The 15,872-nt window shown below is 39.7% G+C and overlaps 1 protein-coding gene across 2 annotated transcripts in view; it reads right to left on the bottom strand.

Annotated features, from left to right (window-relative positions):
* The window catches only part of DLD (dihydrolipoamide dehydrogenase), a 51,815-nt gene extending 36,342 nt beyond the window's left edge, over nucleotides 1-15,473 (bottom strand). For both annotated transcript variants that reach the window (XM_060108925.1, XM_060108924.1), the window contains exons 1-8: nucleotides 15,347-15,473; nucleotides 13,782-13,860; nucleotides 5,965-6,044; nucleotides 5,407-5,475; nucleotides 4,757-4,826; nucleotides 3,175-3,275; nucleotides 2,727-2,870; nucleotides 2,189-2,290 (exon numbers count right to left, since the gene is read on the bottom strand). In XM_060108925.1, coding sequence (XP_059964908.1) covers nucleotides 2,189-2,290; nucleotides 2,727-2,870; nucleotides 3,175-3,275; nucleotides 4,757-4,826; nucleotides 5,407-5,475; nucleotides 5,965-6,044; nucleotides 13,782-13,860; nucleotides 15,347-15,385 — 684 coding nt within the window. In that variant the 5' untranslated portion in view covers nucleotides 15,386-15,473. The remainder of the gene's footprint in view (nucleotides 1-2,188; nucleotides 2,291-2,726; nucleotides 2,871-3,174; nucleotides 3,276-4,756; nucleotides 4,827-5,406; nucleotides 5,476-5,964; nucleotides 6,045-13,781; nucleotides 13,861-15,346) is intronic.
* Between the last annotated feature and the right edge of the window lie 399 nt (nucleotides 15,474-15,872).

The following is a 15,872-nucleotide window of genomic DNA, read 5'->3' as shown; positions in this document are numbered from 1 at the left end:
AGTGTGGGCATCTCTTTCAAGAAGTCTGGTTGTGAAGAGAAGGTGGGAGGAAAATTAGCAACTGAAGGAGGACACAGGATCAAAAAAAGGCTTACTTATGTGTACACAGCCCGCGTCTGTGAGTGCAAAGGCATCTTGGCATGTGTGAATGCACACAGGTGCCCACAGAGAAGCAGGTTTAAACGTAAATAAGGAAGCAAAAACAGAGGAGAGTTTGAAGACTCAAAAAAAAATACAAAAATAAAAATCACAAAACAAAGTCCCCAAGAAGGCAGGAGATGATGCACTACCAAGCACAGGTGAAGGGCTCAGTCTTAGGGAAAAAAGCACTTCGAGAGTTACAACAGAGATCAAGAGAACAAGTGTAACAATGGGTAAAAATATTTTGAAACCTGGGGCATCAGGCTGAGGGAGTTCTCACCTGATGGTTTCTCTTATGTGGAATTTAGGAGACAAGGTCATCTGCAAACAGGGGAAGACGCTGTGCTGGCAGAGGTTTGAGATGAGTGGGAAATGGAACAACCATTGCAGGCATCAGGAGAGTGTACCAGCTAAGGAAATAATGGAGTTGTCAGCAAGGCTGAGGATCTTGTTGAGACCTGTGGCCAAAAATTTACACAGGTACTAATCTGCAGGGTGCGTGTCTTTCTCCTGGTGTAGTCAGTATCCTGGGTATAGCATAAAAAGACAGCTGAATTCAACCAGGACTAGTTTTCCTAAGCAGATATGACAGAATAGCAAGGCAAGGGACTCAAGAACACCTGTAAGGAAGTGATTAAAGTGACACATTATAGGGGCTTCCCTGGTGGTGCAGTGGTTGAGAGTCTGCCTGCCGATGCAGGGGACACGGGTTCGTGCCCTGGTCCGGGAAGATCCCACATGCCGCAGAGCAGCTGGGCCTGTGAGCCATGGCCGCTGAGCCTGTGCATCCAGGGCCTGTGCTCCGCAACGGGAGAGGCCGCAACAGTGAGAGGCCCGCGTACCGCAAAAAAATAAAATAAAATAAAATAAACAAAGTGACACATTATAGAATCTAACCTGCTCGGGAGAGCAGTCAAGATGGGATAAAGGCAGAGAGCAAAATCCTAAGAGGGATCTAGGGACTAGAAAACTTGATTAAGTTAGAGAGCCTGTCTACCTGAGGAATAACTTAGTAAGAGGAAAGGAGCTTATGGTTAGAGAATAAAATGTCTGGATTTGTGATTTCAGAAGTAGAGCCATTCTTGGCGATTACAAGGTAAAACGGCCCTGGGAAAGGACTCCTAAAATGGAGGGATAGAGGTCACTGGACAAACATGAAAACTGCCAGATGGACAAGAAGGGAGAACCAGGCAGCAAAAAGGTAGGAGACAGCACGGTATTCAGAGAACTTCTGACGTTTCTAAAACTTGAGTCAAGAGGGATCGAGATGAGGATGGAGAGGCAGGGAAGAGTCAGGTCACGTAAGTCATGTCTTTATCTGAAATGTAATTCACTCAGAACGAGAGCTGTCTGCTGAAGGGTCGAAGGGCTGGTAGATTTTTAAAAATTAGTCCAGTTCTAGGGAAAAGGAAATGTGAAAGATACAGGGAAGCAGATTTCAAAACAAAAGAGAATGTTCTAATGACTAATGATTACTTAAATAGGTTGCCTTGAAAATTCTTTACTACTAGGTAAGTGTCTAAGCAAAACTCCATGCTGGGACTTCCTTGGTGGTGCAGTGGTTAAGAATCCGCCTGACAATGCAGGGAACACGGGTTTGATCCCTGGTCCGGGAAGATCCCACATGCCAGGGAGCAACTAAGCCCGTGCACCACAACTACTGGGCCTGCGCTCTAGAGCCAGTGAGCCACAACTACTGAGCTCACGTGCTGCAACTACTGAAGCCCGCACACCTAGAGCCCGTGCTCCGCAAGAAGAGAAGCCACCGTAACGAGAAGCCTGTGCACTGCAACACAGAGTAGCCCCTGCTCGCCGCATCTAGAGAAAGCCCGCATGTAACAACGAAGACCCAAAGCAGCCAAAAATTTTTCTTAAAAAATTATTTTAAAAAAACTAATGGATGTACATAAATATTTTAAAAAGAAACAAAAAGAACCCCTCAATGCTGATCTACCTGTGATGTTATACAAAGAATCAAACAGGGCACCACTAAGTCCTGTCCAACTCCATGTTAAGTAATAAGGGGCAGAAAAAAAACATCACTCACCAATTCTACACCTATTACTCCTGCACCAATGACAACCATCTTTTCTGGAACATTTTTTAAAGACAAAGCACCTGTAGATGACACTACTGTATCTTCATCAATCTGTAATTAAAAAAAAAAGATATAATCAAAATTATTTGGAAAAACCTACTGATTATAAACTGTGATCTCACTCAGTATAATCACTACAAATACTAGGTCATTTATTTGCTTTGAGCTACTTATGACTTTTATCCATAGACTCAATTTTATCAAAACCCATTAAAAATGCTCACTTAAAAATTTATCATTCAGCATTTCAAAACAACATGGTCAATTTTAACTTCATATTGAATTGAAATATATCTTAATATACAGTGTTCTATTTCTGGTCACGATCACTGCAGAATAAAGACAGGCAATTTCCTAAAGCTGAATGACTGTCAACATATAGTACTTCCGTCAGAGATCTGTCATTCAAAGTTCATAAAGAGCATAAAGTCGTTTATAAAACATATTTCTGCAGGAAGGTTGTGACAGCTGTAAGACACGTAAATACCGTAATTCCAGGAAAAGGAGTGACTTCGGAACCTGTGGCTATAAGAATGTTCTTTGTATCAATAACTTGAGTGCTGCCATCGGCTTTCGTAGCGGTGACCTGATTTTTCCCAGTTATCTTTCCATATCCATTTACATGAGCAACCTTTAAAAAATAATGTTTATAAATTCACAACGTTTAAAATAACTTTTTGGAGAAACAAATATGAGTAGTCAGAAAAAACTATTAAATCATTTATCCAATACAAAATACTTCCCTACTTAGTAATGCCACGTGTGGAACAGCAGACGTTTTGCTACATGTATCGGGGAAATCTACGTCAGGTTAACGTACTGTTTTAAATTAAGTATTCTCCAGCAGCCAAGTTCCAATGACATCACTGTGAGCATAACGCAATGTTACGGTGTACGTAAACTACAGCAAACATGTGCACAGGAAACACACTGACCTTATTCTGTCTGAACAGGTGGGCGATTCCACCCGTTAGAGCTTTGACTGCGTTACTCTTCTGCTCCATCATCTTCTCCAAATTCAAGCGAACTTCAGACACTACAATTTGGTAAATAAATCTTTAGTCCGTAGCTAAATTCCTGAAGCAACGTGTGGTATGTTTCACTAATCAAGGTCTAAGAAACTGCAGCCTAATGCTTACGGAACTGTATAAAAGGCAGTATTACAATTTTTTAATCTAATGACTGATACAATAATCGTAGCTGGCAAAAGGCAAACAGCGTCCTATCACAATAACAGAACCTATCACACACTGTAAAAAGTCCACCTTCAGGAAAAACGAAGTCCAAAATGAAACATTACACCCCATTATGACAATATATTCTCCAAACACCTTATGATAACTATAAATCTGGAAGAGATTTAAATTTAAGTACTGACAAAAATGACAAAGTGAAACATCACTGGAAATTGCAAACAAAAGGGTAAATCTCATGAAACAACTACTAAAAATACACATTTGAAAACTTCAAATACAGAAGCTTAATATAAAAGAGTTTAATAAACTAGATTTTACTCACTCATTTAATTCAGAAGAAAACTCTGAAACAACTCAGAAGATAAAGAAACTCAAACTCAACAGAACTTTACATGTAAGCATACCTCAGAAATCAGCTCATGCAACCAACACATATCTTAAAGATGAGGAAACAGAGGCCCTGAGAGATCTGATTTACCTAAAGTCACAGAGCTAGAACGTGAAGCTTTACCTACAATGCATGTCTTTGACTAGCCCTGTCTCTTCTTTCCTTTGTGGGCACAGAAAGTGAGTTTTGATTCTACTTTTCGTCTAGCTTAATATATTTGCTTTAATGTATATACATCACTCCTATACCTTCCTGCCTGCCTACACTACAGCCCAATCTTTCAGAAACCTACCGCTACAAAGAAATAAATGAAGGAAAATCAATTAACACCACCCCCCCCTCCAACCAAGGTGTGTTTCGGCCCTTCCTAGAAGGGCCAAACTATATATAGATATAGATATAGATAGATATAGACATAGATAGATATAGATATATATAGATATCTGTAAACAACAATAATTGGAGAAAAAGGATGAAATGAAAACAGTCCAAAAAGAATGGCAGGAGACATGACATAACAAATTAAAATGTTATGAAATGTCCTTCTTTTCCACTATGCTGCATCCTTCCCCCTCTCCTTGCATCTCTTTCCACTACCGACAACTTAAGGAGACTTTGCTTCCTTCACCATTATTTGCCCATGGCACTCAGGAATCCAGCGCCTCCCAATGATCTCTAGGTTTCAGGGAAATAAAAACTGACTCCCCTCTCTCTCTCTCTCACACACACACACACGTTAGCAAAGGAACACAAGATATCATAGTAGAAATATAAATTTAAGCCTTCTTTCTTAAATAAATCTTCTCACATTAAGATCTTTGTCTTACGCTTCCCTCACTGAACATATATTACACACTGATTAGACACAAGTCAAGTTAAGCCAGAAGAGTCAAGTTAAGTGAAAATATGGCTAAATATGAAAGGTATACATACTTTCAATTCCTCTAGATGCAAAATCTTTTCCATGGGCCATATGGTAATAATGAGAGTTATTCAATAAAGCCTAAAGGAAATAGACTCAATTATCAAATTGCACAAACTATATATAATAAAAAACCACTTACAAAATGACATTCTCTACGTGAAATAGCATATAGGACTACACCAATTCAGTTTCTGTTCTTACATAATTAATCTAAGACAAACAATAACGACTTAAATGTTCAACAAACAAGAATGAAAAAACATCTTTACTTTCTTTAAAAGCAGTGAATTAAATACACACTTCAGAAAGGCAGGTTAAAAAAGCAGTCATATTTTCATATATAAAGGGGCTAAAAGAAGCAGTTACTACCTATTATCTGTTTCACTGTAAAGGAAAACTAAAAAAAAAAAAAGTGGAACATCAGAGTCTATCATCAGAGCCTAGCTCAAAGGCTAGGCATTCTGAGACAAGGAAATTATTTCAGGAATCTATGGCAGACTGATGACAGTACTCTAAGTTTTAACAAGGGAAAAACGTGTTTTTATCATCCCTGGTTTATTTTTTAATAACTGTATTAGTTTAATATTTGAATCTCAATATATCCTTCTAGCTGGTGGCTAATGAAAAAATTTCTGCACTGCACAAAACATATGCTCACCTTAGAAGGAATACAACCAACGTTCAAGCATGTTCCACCGAGTGTTTCATTTTTCTCAACACAGACTGCCTACAACCAAAGAAAACATTATTTACTGCACATAACCTGCAATGTTTCGGTTCACTAAAATTCCAAATATATCTGTCTTAATTCTTCTACAAAACATGCTACTGAAGCTGTGTTTGTGAGAATGAAACAGACTCCTTTATAATTTATTATTTGAAGAATACTAACCCAAAAGCGAATTATTCTAAAAGATATTTTTGTTTAACAACCAAATATATGTTTCTGGCTCTATTACTGTATCTTCCAAAGTGTGATTAGAAGCCAAAACAAAAAAGTATTGGGGGGAGGGGAAAAATAATGACTTCACGTTCCATTTCATGAAAATACTACAATCGAATAAACCCTCTCTCTTCATTAGTCTCAGGCCTAAATATAATTTATAGAATTAAGAAATTATTTACCATTATTAATTACCTGCAAAGTATTTTGTGAATGTGAGCAACTCTTGCCAAATGAAAAGGAATCAACACCTAGTCCGAGCCTAAACCTTACCTTGAAGCCTAACTGGGCAGCTTTAATAGCAGCAACATATCCTCCAGGACCAGAACCTATCACTGTTACATCAGCATCAACTACAATAAAAGCAAATGGATACAAAACAATAAATTGCTTAATATCGACCAAAAACAGTACATTAAAAAAAAAATCTTACATTTTACACCTCCAAGAAAGTGCAAAAAATCAGCATTTTCTACACAGTACTATTCATTCCTAGGTACCTGATGTTCTTTGACATAACTGAAAATGGCACAGATTTTTAAATTTTGTTTTCTATTTATTCATTACGGCATACCAAAATACAACTGAGCTTTGTACCCACTGACCTTGCTAAATTCCACAGTTTCATAACGGACAGGCATTTACTGACACATCTGTATGAAGGAAAGAGCCTGAGCTTTGGAATCTTGACACCTGGCTTCAAATCTCAGCTCCTGTCACTTATTAGTTGTGTGACTAAGTGACCTCATTTTTCTGTCATACAGGAACAATAACACTGTCTTAAATGATTGATGTTTGGATTAAATAAGATAAATTTGTATAATACTTTAGTTCTCTCAATAAATTTAAGACTGATTATATCCTTTTCAGGCACTTAACTTCTAAGATATCAGGGGGAAAAAACTCTGCTTCCCTATGATGCATGGCAAATACGTTTTGAACTTTATTTGAATAATGATACATTTTGTATGGTTTAAGATAATAGGCTAAACAGAACTCAATGAATTATTCTGGACATTTATCATATAAAGATAAGAAACTGAAAATTAACTTTGATCAGTAGCCTGAGAAATATAATAATTATGATACAAATGTAAAATTAAGTCCAATTATTCCTATTCTCCTCAATCCAACATCAAATAAAGCAACAATAACTGTTAGAGTTAGAGACAGTCTCCCTTCTCCACCCCCCAACTGTCACTGCAACCTAGCATTTAGCAGTTTTTAATACACTTTCACATATATTATCATGTTTTCCCCAGAACTTCCTAGGAGGAAGGTAAGCATGGCATATATCCGATATATCACAGATAAAAAACACTAGGTTCAGAGAGGTCAATTAACTTGCCCAAGGTCATCTAGCAATCGTGTGGCAGAGACAAAATTTCTGTCTCTCCTTCCAGTGGTATTTCCATTATTCAAACTACTCCATTCCTCAGTTTCACCTATCCCCAAGGGCAATAATCAAGCTTTATAATTACTAGCTATCTGACCTTAGATGAGTAATTTAACCTGCTTCATCCTCAGTTTACTCATCTGAAAAATAAACAGTACAAGAAAATCTACCTCATAGGGTTGTAATACAGAATAAATAATGTATACAAATAGCTTAGCATAGTACCTGGAACGTACATAGTAAGTATTCACTGTATAATAACTATATTCTGACCTACAAAGACAGCAATTTTAATTTCTTATCATCCCTCCCCCACAAAACACACACCTCCTAGGGGATGGGAGTGTAGTATCATTCAAAAGACCTTTGTTGGCCTGAACAGAATCAAATAACCTCTATGTTGGACGACAACTAACAAGTTAGCCTAGCCAGTTATCCACAAAATCTAAGAATCGTCCTACTGAATAAATCATAGTACTGATTCTCCTTGGTTATGTCAGATGATAATTAGGATTACTCAATACATGAAAAAACTATAGCTGGTCCAATACATGATAAAAGTATTGCTTCAATTTTTACTAATCCATTTATGCTTTTTGGCCACAATGCTTGGTTCACTCTTTCACATTCAGAATAGTATGTAATAAAATGTATTTCTTTTTTCAAGTCTTGAACCAAATCAGGACCTAAACAATATCCCTTAGTTTGGGTCCTAATTTTTAATTTCACAGTAATCTAAATACAAGCTACAAAACATGTTTCTCTGCTGATTTTTTTTAACATTTTTTTGGTTATAATATACATGTTTGTTGATTAAATTTAAACACAAAAAAGCCAAAATACTTGCATTTTATTTCCCAATTTACTGTGTCATCTTAGGTCTTTTTAAAAACCGTAGAAAATACCAAAAAACAGTTCACCTTGCACTGAAGATACTAAGTGTACCATTCCATCAGAATCCCACTAAAGTGCTAGGAAGCACAAAGATAAAGGGAAAAAAGAAGTCTTCATCTGAAGATTTGTCAACTGAAAGTATAGGAGGGTATGATCCAATGCAAGGCTTCAAAAATAAGCTATTATTTAGGGGAAGTACACCAATGTCTGCAATTTACCTTGAAATGCATCAGAAAAGTAAGAAGAATGAATGGATACATATATGGATGAACAGATATGTGATAATGTAAGTATAGTAAAATGTGAAGAATCCATGGGTATTCACTGTAAAATTCTTGCAACTTTTCTAAATGTTTGAAATTTTTCATAATAAAATACTGGAAAAACAAACCAGCTAGCTTTCACCTTTACCAAAAGCTGCTTGCAAGTGACAGTTTACAATACCTGATTCTGACTCACCATCTCCTTGTCAAGAAGCATTTCTCAATTTTAAAGTAGTTTTAAAAATCAGGATATAGAAAAGTAGTTAAACCAAACACATTAATTTAGGGAACACTTAATATATAATTTTACAAAACTAGCATCAGCCTTTAAAAGTGAAAAAGAAAAGCTGAAAAGGATATACAAATTGATAGCATAAGAGAACGATGACTAAGCCAAAACGGCAGAAGACAGCTGGATAGCAATCTTCATTTCAGGTGGCAGTAAAATACCAGGAGAAAGCTATTGGGTTGATACTTTAAAAAATACTGGGGTACAGTAAGAGGTGACTGACTTAATTAGTCAACGCCATGAAATGAACTGAAAGAAAAAGCAGGAAAACGTGCTGTACAAGTTACTCTACAAATGTTACTTATTATATCATTATGAGGAAACTAAGGCTACCACATTATCAAGGCTACCACTGAAGTAAAGGTGTCCGGTTACAAACCAACTGTAATCATCAACAAATTACAACACATGTTTTAAGAAGTCAGTCTGCAATATTATCTGCCACTTGGATAATATACATGCCAGGTAGTGAGCTAAATGCTTCCTGTTGTCTTATTTAAGCCTTGGCACACCTCTGTTACACAGTTATTACTGCCATTTAACAGGGAGAAGATAAGGCTGAGGGTAACTAAACAACCTATATAAGGTTGCACAATTAGTAACTGATCCAGCCAGGATTCAAGCCATATTCTTTAGATTCTGAAGCCTATGCTCCTACGCCATTATGCCTCCCAAACACTCAGATGATCCCATAATCTCCAGGTCAATCAGGAACTCCAACTAAAATGACACGAAGCTCTTCATTATCAGAATGAAATCAAATTTCATGAATGCCTACCCTATGAGGAAATCATCACTACCTTCAAAAACCTTACGTTATAGTTAGGGGAAATAGGCACGTATCAAAATGTAGATAAATCAAGATCATTTTTAAAACAAACAAAAACAGGAATAGGAAAAGAAATATAAGGCAGTAATTATTAATTACCAATTTCACTAAATGAGTATAAGAGCTACTTGTTGTAATGTTTACTTGTTGTTTTGTTGACGGGGGGAGGTCTGTTTTAAAATCATCAATAGCCTGGGACTTCCCCGGCGGTCCAGTGGTTAAGACTCTGCACTTCCACTGCAGGGGGCACTGGTTCAATCCCTGGTCAGAGAACTAAGGTCCCACATGTTGTGTGGTGCAGCCAAAAAAAAAAAAAAAAAAAAAAAACACCCGAAAAACAAAACAAAAATACAATAAAATAATCAATAGCCTTAATCTTCAGTCTATTTCCATAGTCACATCCTCTACCTGTGATGACCCTAAACCGTTCAGCTTCAAAGAAAATCTTGAATTCTAATACTTTTACTTTCTGATGATAACCCTACAACCCTCTAGTCCGTAACGAAAGAGAAACACAGTAAAAGAAGAAAGGATTTGAAGTTAAACAAACCTGAGTTCAAATATGAGCTCTACCCTCTCTTCAATTCTTGGGTAAATTATTTAATCTCTCTGGGCTTCGATGCAACACAGGCATAGCAGTGACAGTAATATCTACATCCCAGGGTTGAAAGGTGAGAGATGAGGTATGTCAAGATCCTGGGAGGATGCCAGCTGCACACTGGGCACTCAACACATGTTTCTTCCCTTCTCAGATCCTCCTGCCAATGTAAGTCCTGCAGCCGCCAGTCTCATCCCCACCCTCCTCAGCTACCACGCTGTCCCCTCCTGCCAAAACCCAACTAGGACTTTATTCTCTTGCTCCTCATTGGTTTCCCTGCCTCTTGTTAGATAAAATCCAAGTTCCTAAATACACATCTACATCTCTTCAATAACTATTTCTCCAGCCTCATCTTCCACCACATTCTGTTTATCCACCAATACCATGCAGTTTAAGCTGCAGCAATAATGAATTACTGGTACCTTACACGCACAGAATTGGGCTGGTCTACCCACATACATTCTGGCCCATCTACCTAGAAATAAATACTGACAGCATGTATTTCACATTACAGACACAATTCTAAGCTCTTGGGCTACCAATGAATGACAGAGCCCTGGTTCTTACTAATGAGAGAAAAAGTTATTACAATAAAAACTCTGATCTTCAACCAAAACGAGCTTTAAAAACAAATCTGCCCCTGCTTAAAACACTTCAACGACCTCCAACTGCCCTTAAAATAAAGAGTTAGGGTCTTCTGTAACCTGGAGAAGTCAACCATCAACACATTTCAGCCACACTGGCCCTTTTTGGGCTCCTCAAATGCACTATGCTCCTTCTCGCATCAAAATATTCCCACATGCAGGTCCTTCTACCTGGAACACCTCCTCCCATACCCACTCCCACCCCAACCCTTTTCAGATATCATCATTTCCTCAGAAAATAACTGTGGCCATTCCTGATCCATATACAGATATCATAACTCCCAATGCTCAGTTTGTGGAGTCCTTATCACAATTATCTGTTGGATGTTTATATCCCCCAGTGGACTGTAAACCATAAAGCTGCATCTTGTCTGTCCTGTTCACTGTTGTATCCCAGCAACTAGTCCAATAACTAGCACACAGTAGATACTCCATATCTGTTGAAATAATGAATGAATAAATAAACATAGCAAATGTGACTGATGAAGGGCTGTGAGTCTATTCCTGTCACAAAACAGGTCATATCAACAACAACACACAATACTTTTCAAATCTTGATGAACTTGGTTCATATTCAAACACCTCCCAGATGCTGTAACAGGGACTGTATCATAATAAGCTTGAACTCCTCAAGTTGGTCAAGCAATACTCATGTAACAAGGCAAGCCAAACAGAACAAGGATGAAGAGTGTAAGCTCTATAGTCAGAAGAGTTTTCCCAGCTCTGTCATTTCCTAGCTAAGCTCTCTCGACTCAGCTCCTCCATTCACTAAATGGGGAAAATAGCAGCACATACCTGGTAGGAGAGCCACAAGGATTAAAGACTGTGCCTGAGACAGAGTAAGCCCTCAATGCATCAGTTAATATCCCTGTTGCTGCTGGGTACTCACTGTGTACCAGGCATCATACTGGACGCTTGTGATGGAGCATTACTAAAACAGGCATGGCCCCAGAGTTTACTCAATAAATATGCACTGAGTACATCATTTTTGGTGCTAAACAGTCACAAATCACAGTCCTTGCCCTAATGAAGTGTGCACTCTTTTTTTTTTTTTTTTTTTTTTTTTTGTGGTACGCGGGCCTCTCACTGCTGTGGCCTCTCCCGTTGCGGAGCACAGGCTCCGGACGCGCAGGCTCAGCGGCCATGGCTCACAGGCCCAGCCGCTCCACGGCATGTGGGATCTTCCCGGACCGGGGCACGAACCCGTGTCCCCTGCATCGGCAGGCGGACTCTCAACCACTGCACCACCAGGGAAGCCCTGAAGTGTGCACTCTTGAGGAAAGTACAGACATTAAATAAACACCTCAGACAAATATAAATATGTACAAAAAATGCTTGTTACTTCATGCAACCAAAGACTTTATGCACGGAATCTACATGGGTACTAAAGGATTTATAACTTACTCGATGTCAAGGGATCACTACATTATTGGATTCATGCGTGCTCAGTTATCCCCGTAACATTACAATCTAAGTTCCTGCCCAGGGACTGCCTGGCAAATAGAAGGTACTGAATAAGTCCTCCTTGAATATGTAATACCAAAGGTGTAGAATGAGCCATGGAAAGTCTTTACTTGCATGCTTTGGAAATGAAGATCTAATATTTCTCCTGTTGAGCTGAGAAGAATAAATAATAATCCCACTTAACAAAAGAGACAAAGGGTGTATGCCAATTATACCTCAATAAACTGAAAGGGGGAAAGAAGGGACAAAGGACATAACGGGTCCAACTCCCCCCAACCCCGCCACCATCAAATTTGTATTTTTTATAGGATTTCTTGACCTGTTCAAAGCTAGGATAAATCACCCACTGGGGGTCATTAGTGACCCAAATCCTCCTCCTCCTCTTTCTTCTAGGAATATACAAAATGATAATAGTTTGACAACAGTTTAAGGATACAGAATAAAATTATTTCACAGGATGCAGGGAGACCGATGGTCACAGCTCCCCCCAGTTAATGTTTTCTATAATGAAGCTTTAAGACATCATATGCAACTTTACTTATGATTATATGAGCGATTCCAGAAAATGTCAAAACAGATAATTCTGGGCTTCCCTGAGCCTGCGCGTCCGGAGCCTGTGCTCCACAACGGGAGAGGCCACAGCAGTGAGAGGCCCGCGTACCGCAAATAAACAAGCAAACAAACAAAAAAACCCAGATAATTTCAAATACTCAATAGTCTTGGTACTGGGAGGCCAAAGTATCTTACTACAAACCCATTAACTCCCTGTTTTAAATACTTTAAAAAATAAAGTAGGTATCCTTTACAGAAACTTCAAATATATAGAAAAAAGTATTCATAGTCCATAGCTTCCTTTCAGGGTACATTCTTCTAGTCTTTAAAACGTGCTTTTGATAAGCCCACCAAGATTTTCATTCAGCATGGAAAAAGATTTGTCACCATTCTAAACAGTGTTAAGCAACTAACACACTCCATCTTACCCAGTGGACAGAATAAGTTTTGGGGGGTTTTTTTTGGCCACACAGCACAGCAGGCGGGATCTTAGTTCCCCGACCAGGGATCAAAACCCATGCCCCCTGCAGTGGAAGTGCGGAACTTTTCAAGTGTAAACATATAAAATCGTTCCTCTGCCCAACACCCTTCAGTGGTTTCCCCTCACACTTGGGAGTAAAATCCTGGCCTGGCTTATAAAACCCTCCATATCTGATCCCTGCCTACCTCTCTGATTTTACATTCTTATGGGTCTCTGCTCTAGCCACACCAGCCTTCTTGCAATTCCTTAAACCTCACAACTGAATTCTCACCTCAGACCCTTCTCACTGCTGTTTGCCTCTGCCTGAAATAAACTTCTCACTCCCTCTCTTTACTCAGGCCCTTACACAGAAAAGCCCTGACACCCTATCTAAAATAGCCTCCTTACCTCCCAATTACCAGCTTTCGTTTTCAAAGACCTCCCAAAATATTTCCGTTACTTGTGTACTGTTTGTCTTTTACCCCCAGACTATAAGTTCCATAACAGTAGGGCTTTGCCTCATTCACCACCCGGAACACACTAGATGCTCAATAAACATTTAAGTGAATAAACATATGAACAAGTGAATTCTATGACTGATTACTTTATTATTAGTTACTCTACCGTTCACTTGCTTTTACATTTAAACACAAAGGAAATATGAGTTCATATGAGGAAAACCTGTTTTACTAAGTACTTACTTGGTTGATCTGCATAAGTTCTCAGTGGCACTGCAGAAACTCCTTGCAGACCATGAGATATTCGATTGAAATGGCCTCTCTGAAACAAAGAAAAGAAAATGTTCCTATTATGTAAAATATGATTTCAAAATACAGAACTCCTGAAGGTCCTTGAAAAGAATGAGTTAAGGCAAATGTATCAAGCAATGATTATTAATGTATCTTCCACTGCCACAGAGGTTACATATCAATTTCTCCTCTTCTGTAAAAACAGTCAGCTTGCCACACTTTTCATTATGAACAGTCAACATCCCATTTCATATTTAACCTAACTAAAACATGTTACTCAATGGTGTTAAATTTTAAGGAAGCATGGCTAACTTTTGGTACCAGGGATCATTTTAATGTCATAACTAAAGTGTTCAAAGTTCTAGCTTAAGTACTTGGATAATTTCATTATGCAAACCTTTTACACGTGATCCACGTACAACCTATGAAGGTGTACCTGAACCGTCCAACAGGAATAGAAAATGAGACAAAATACCTTAGAAAAATGCACCAAGTAATGTACTCATATTCAAGAGCTACTACGGTTTTACAAACTGCATCATAATCTCCACAACAACCTCTAAATGTGGATGGCTACTATCTCCTAAGAACGGTGAGGCACAAAGGAACAAAGCAAATAGCTCCGATCACAGAAGGCAAATGGGAAGCAGTGACAAAACCTACACTAGCTAGTAACGTTGTCTATTTCAAGGCACTTCTTGCTGAGGTCAGGACAGCGGTCCAAAGAACAGCAGAATAAATATCAGTCCTGAGTTTTAGTCCCAGCTCTGCCTTTCACTAAAAGTACGACTTCTAGCATGTTACATTAACTTCGGAAAACATAAGCTACTCATCTTTGAAACAAAGGAGTCTGACTACTGTATTATTTTTAAGGTCTGCATCAATATTGTATCCAGCCACGATCCCACATATATACACTTTGGCTGTATTTGGTACATAAATGAAAAAGGAAAGCTTTCCTGAGGATAACCTGTTACAATTAAAAATACAAGCTGCTAAGAGGGAAGTCAATGCACACTAGCTTAAAACTGCAAACACGGAAGGGACCTTCGAGGAATTCCTAGGGCTACATGTTAGGGCTGACTCGGTCTGGGTCTTTCAAGCGGTGGCCCAAGGTTACCTGTCCACTGTAGAAAGGCCACTCAGGGGCCGGGACGAGGATTAGCAAAAGGTATGAAAAAGAATCGACCATATGGGGCAAGGTAGACTCATACTTCCTCCGCCAAGGGGGCAAGGCCTATGTGCGACCGCCAGGCCCCACGGCCCAGGCTTGAGAGGGAACTGTGTGTGACTACTGGCCGTCATACAACCCATAAAACCGGCCGGGCCTCTCCACCGCCCAGGCCTCTGCCTCCGAGCCGCCGCCCGGGCTGAGCCGGTTCAGGGGTGGAGCCGCAGCTGGTCCCGGCCTGGCCGCCGGCCTCTCCCAACCCCACCAAGTAGGCCGCGTCCCGGACCCCGTCAGCGGGCCTCTCTGTGCCTCTGGCTCAGCACGACCCCACCCAGTCGGCCCTCACCTTAGCCAAAGAACAGTACACACGACTCCAGCTCTGCATCTTGCCGCTGGACTTTCCTTTCCGCCAAAGCTTTCACCTCCACTAAGCGTCTCCGCCGCCTCGCCAAGGTCTCCCCGCTCTGCGCATGCACGAGCGCGGCCTACGTCATCGGTCGGGCGCCGCGCGATTGGCCCGCGCCGTGCGGACCAGTCAGGCTCGGTGTCGTACACTGTCGTAAGGAGCGTAGTGCTTTGTGGCAGCGGGGAATGAGGGACCGTTTTAGGGGAATGAAAGTGTCCGGAGTTGTAATGTGATCTTATAGAATACTTGAAAGGCGTTTGCTTTCGTAAAGCTATCGTTTGCTTAAAGCACACTACAAAAAGTAAGGTTTCACCAGTTCTTGATGCTGCTAGGCTGAGGAATCTCAGCACTTTCCGGGCACTATCTCACTTTATCCCTAACTATACGAAGGATTCCGAGTATTTCTACTTCTCGGATGAGGCCCTGAGAGGTTAAACAACACCCCCAAGGTCTCACCAAGGACAGA

This window comes from Mesoplodon densirostris, chromosome 9 (assembly GCF_025265405.1).
Source record: "Mesoplodon densirostris isolate mMesDen1 chromosome 9, mMesDen1 primary haplotype, whole genome shotgun sequence".
In the NCBI taxonomy this organism is placed as follows: Eukaryota; Metazoa; Chordata; class Mammalia; order Artiodactyla; family Ziphiidae; genus Mesoplodon; species Mesoplodon densirostris.
Note: the sequence above shows the minus strand (reverse complement) of the source record. Positions and strands in the feature narration are given on the sequence as shown.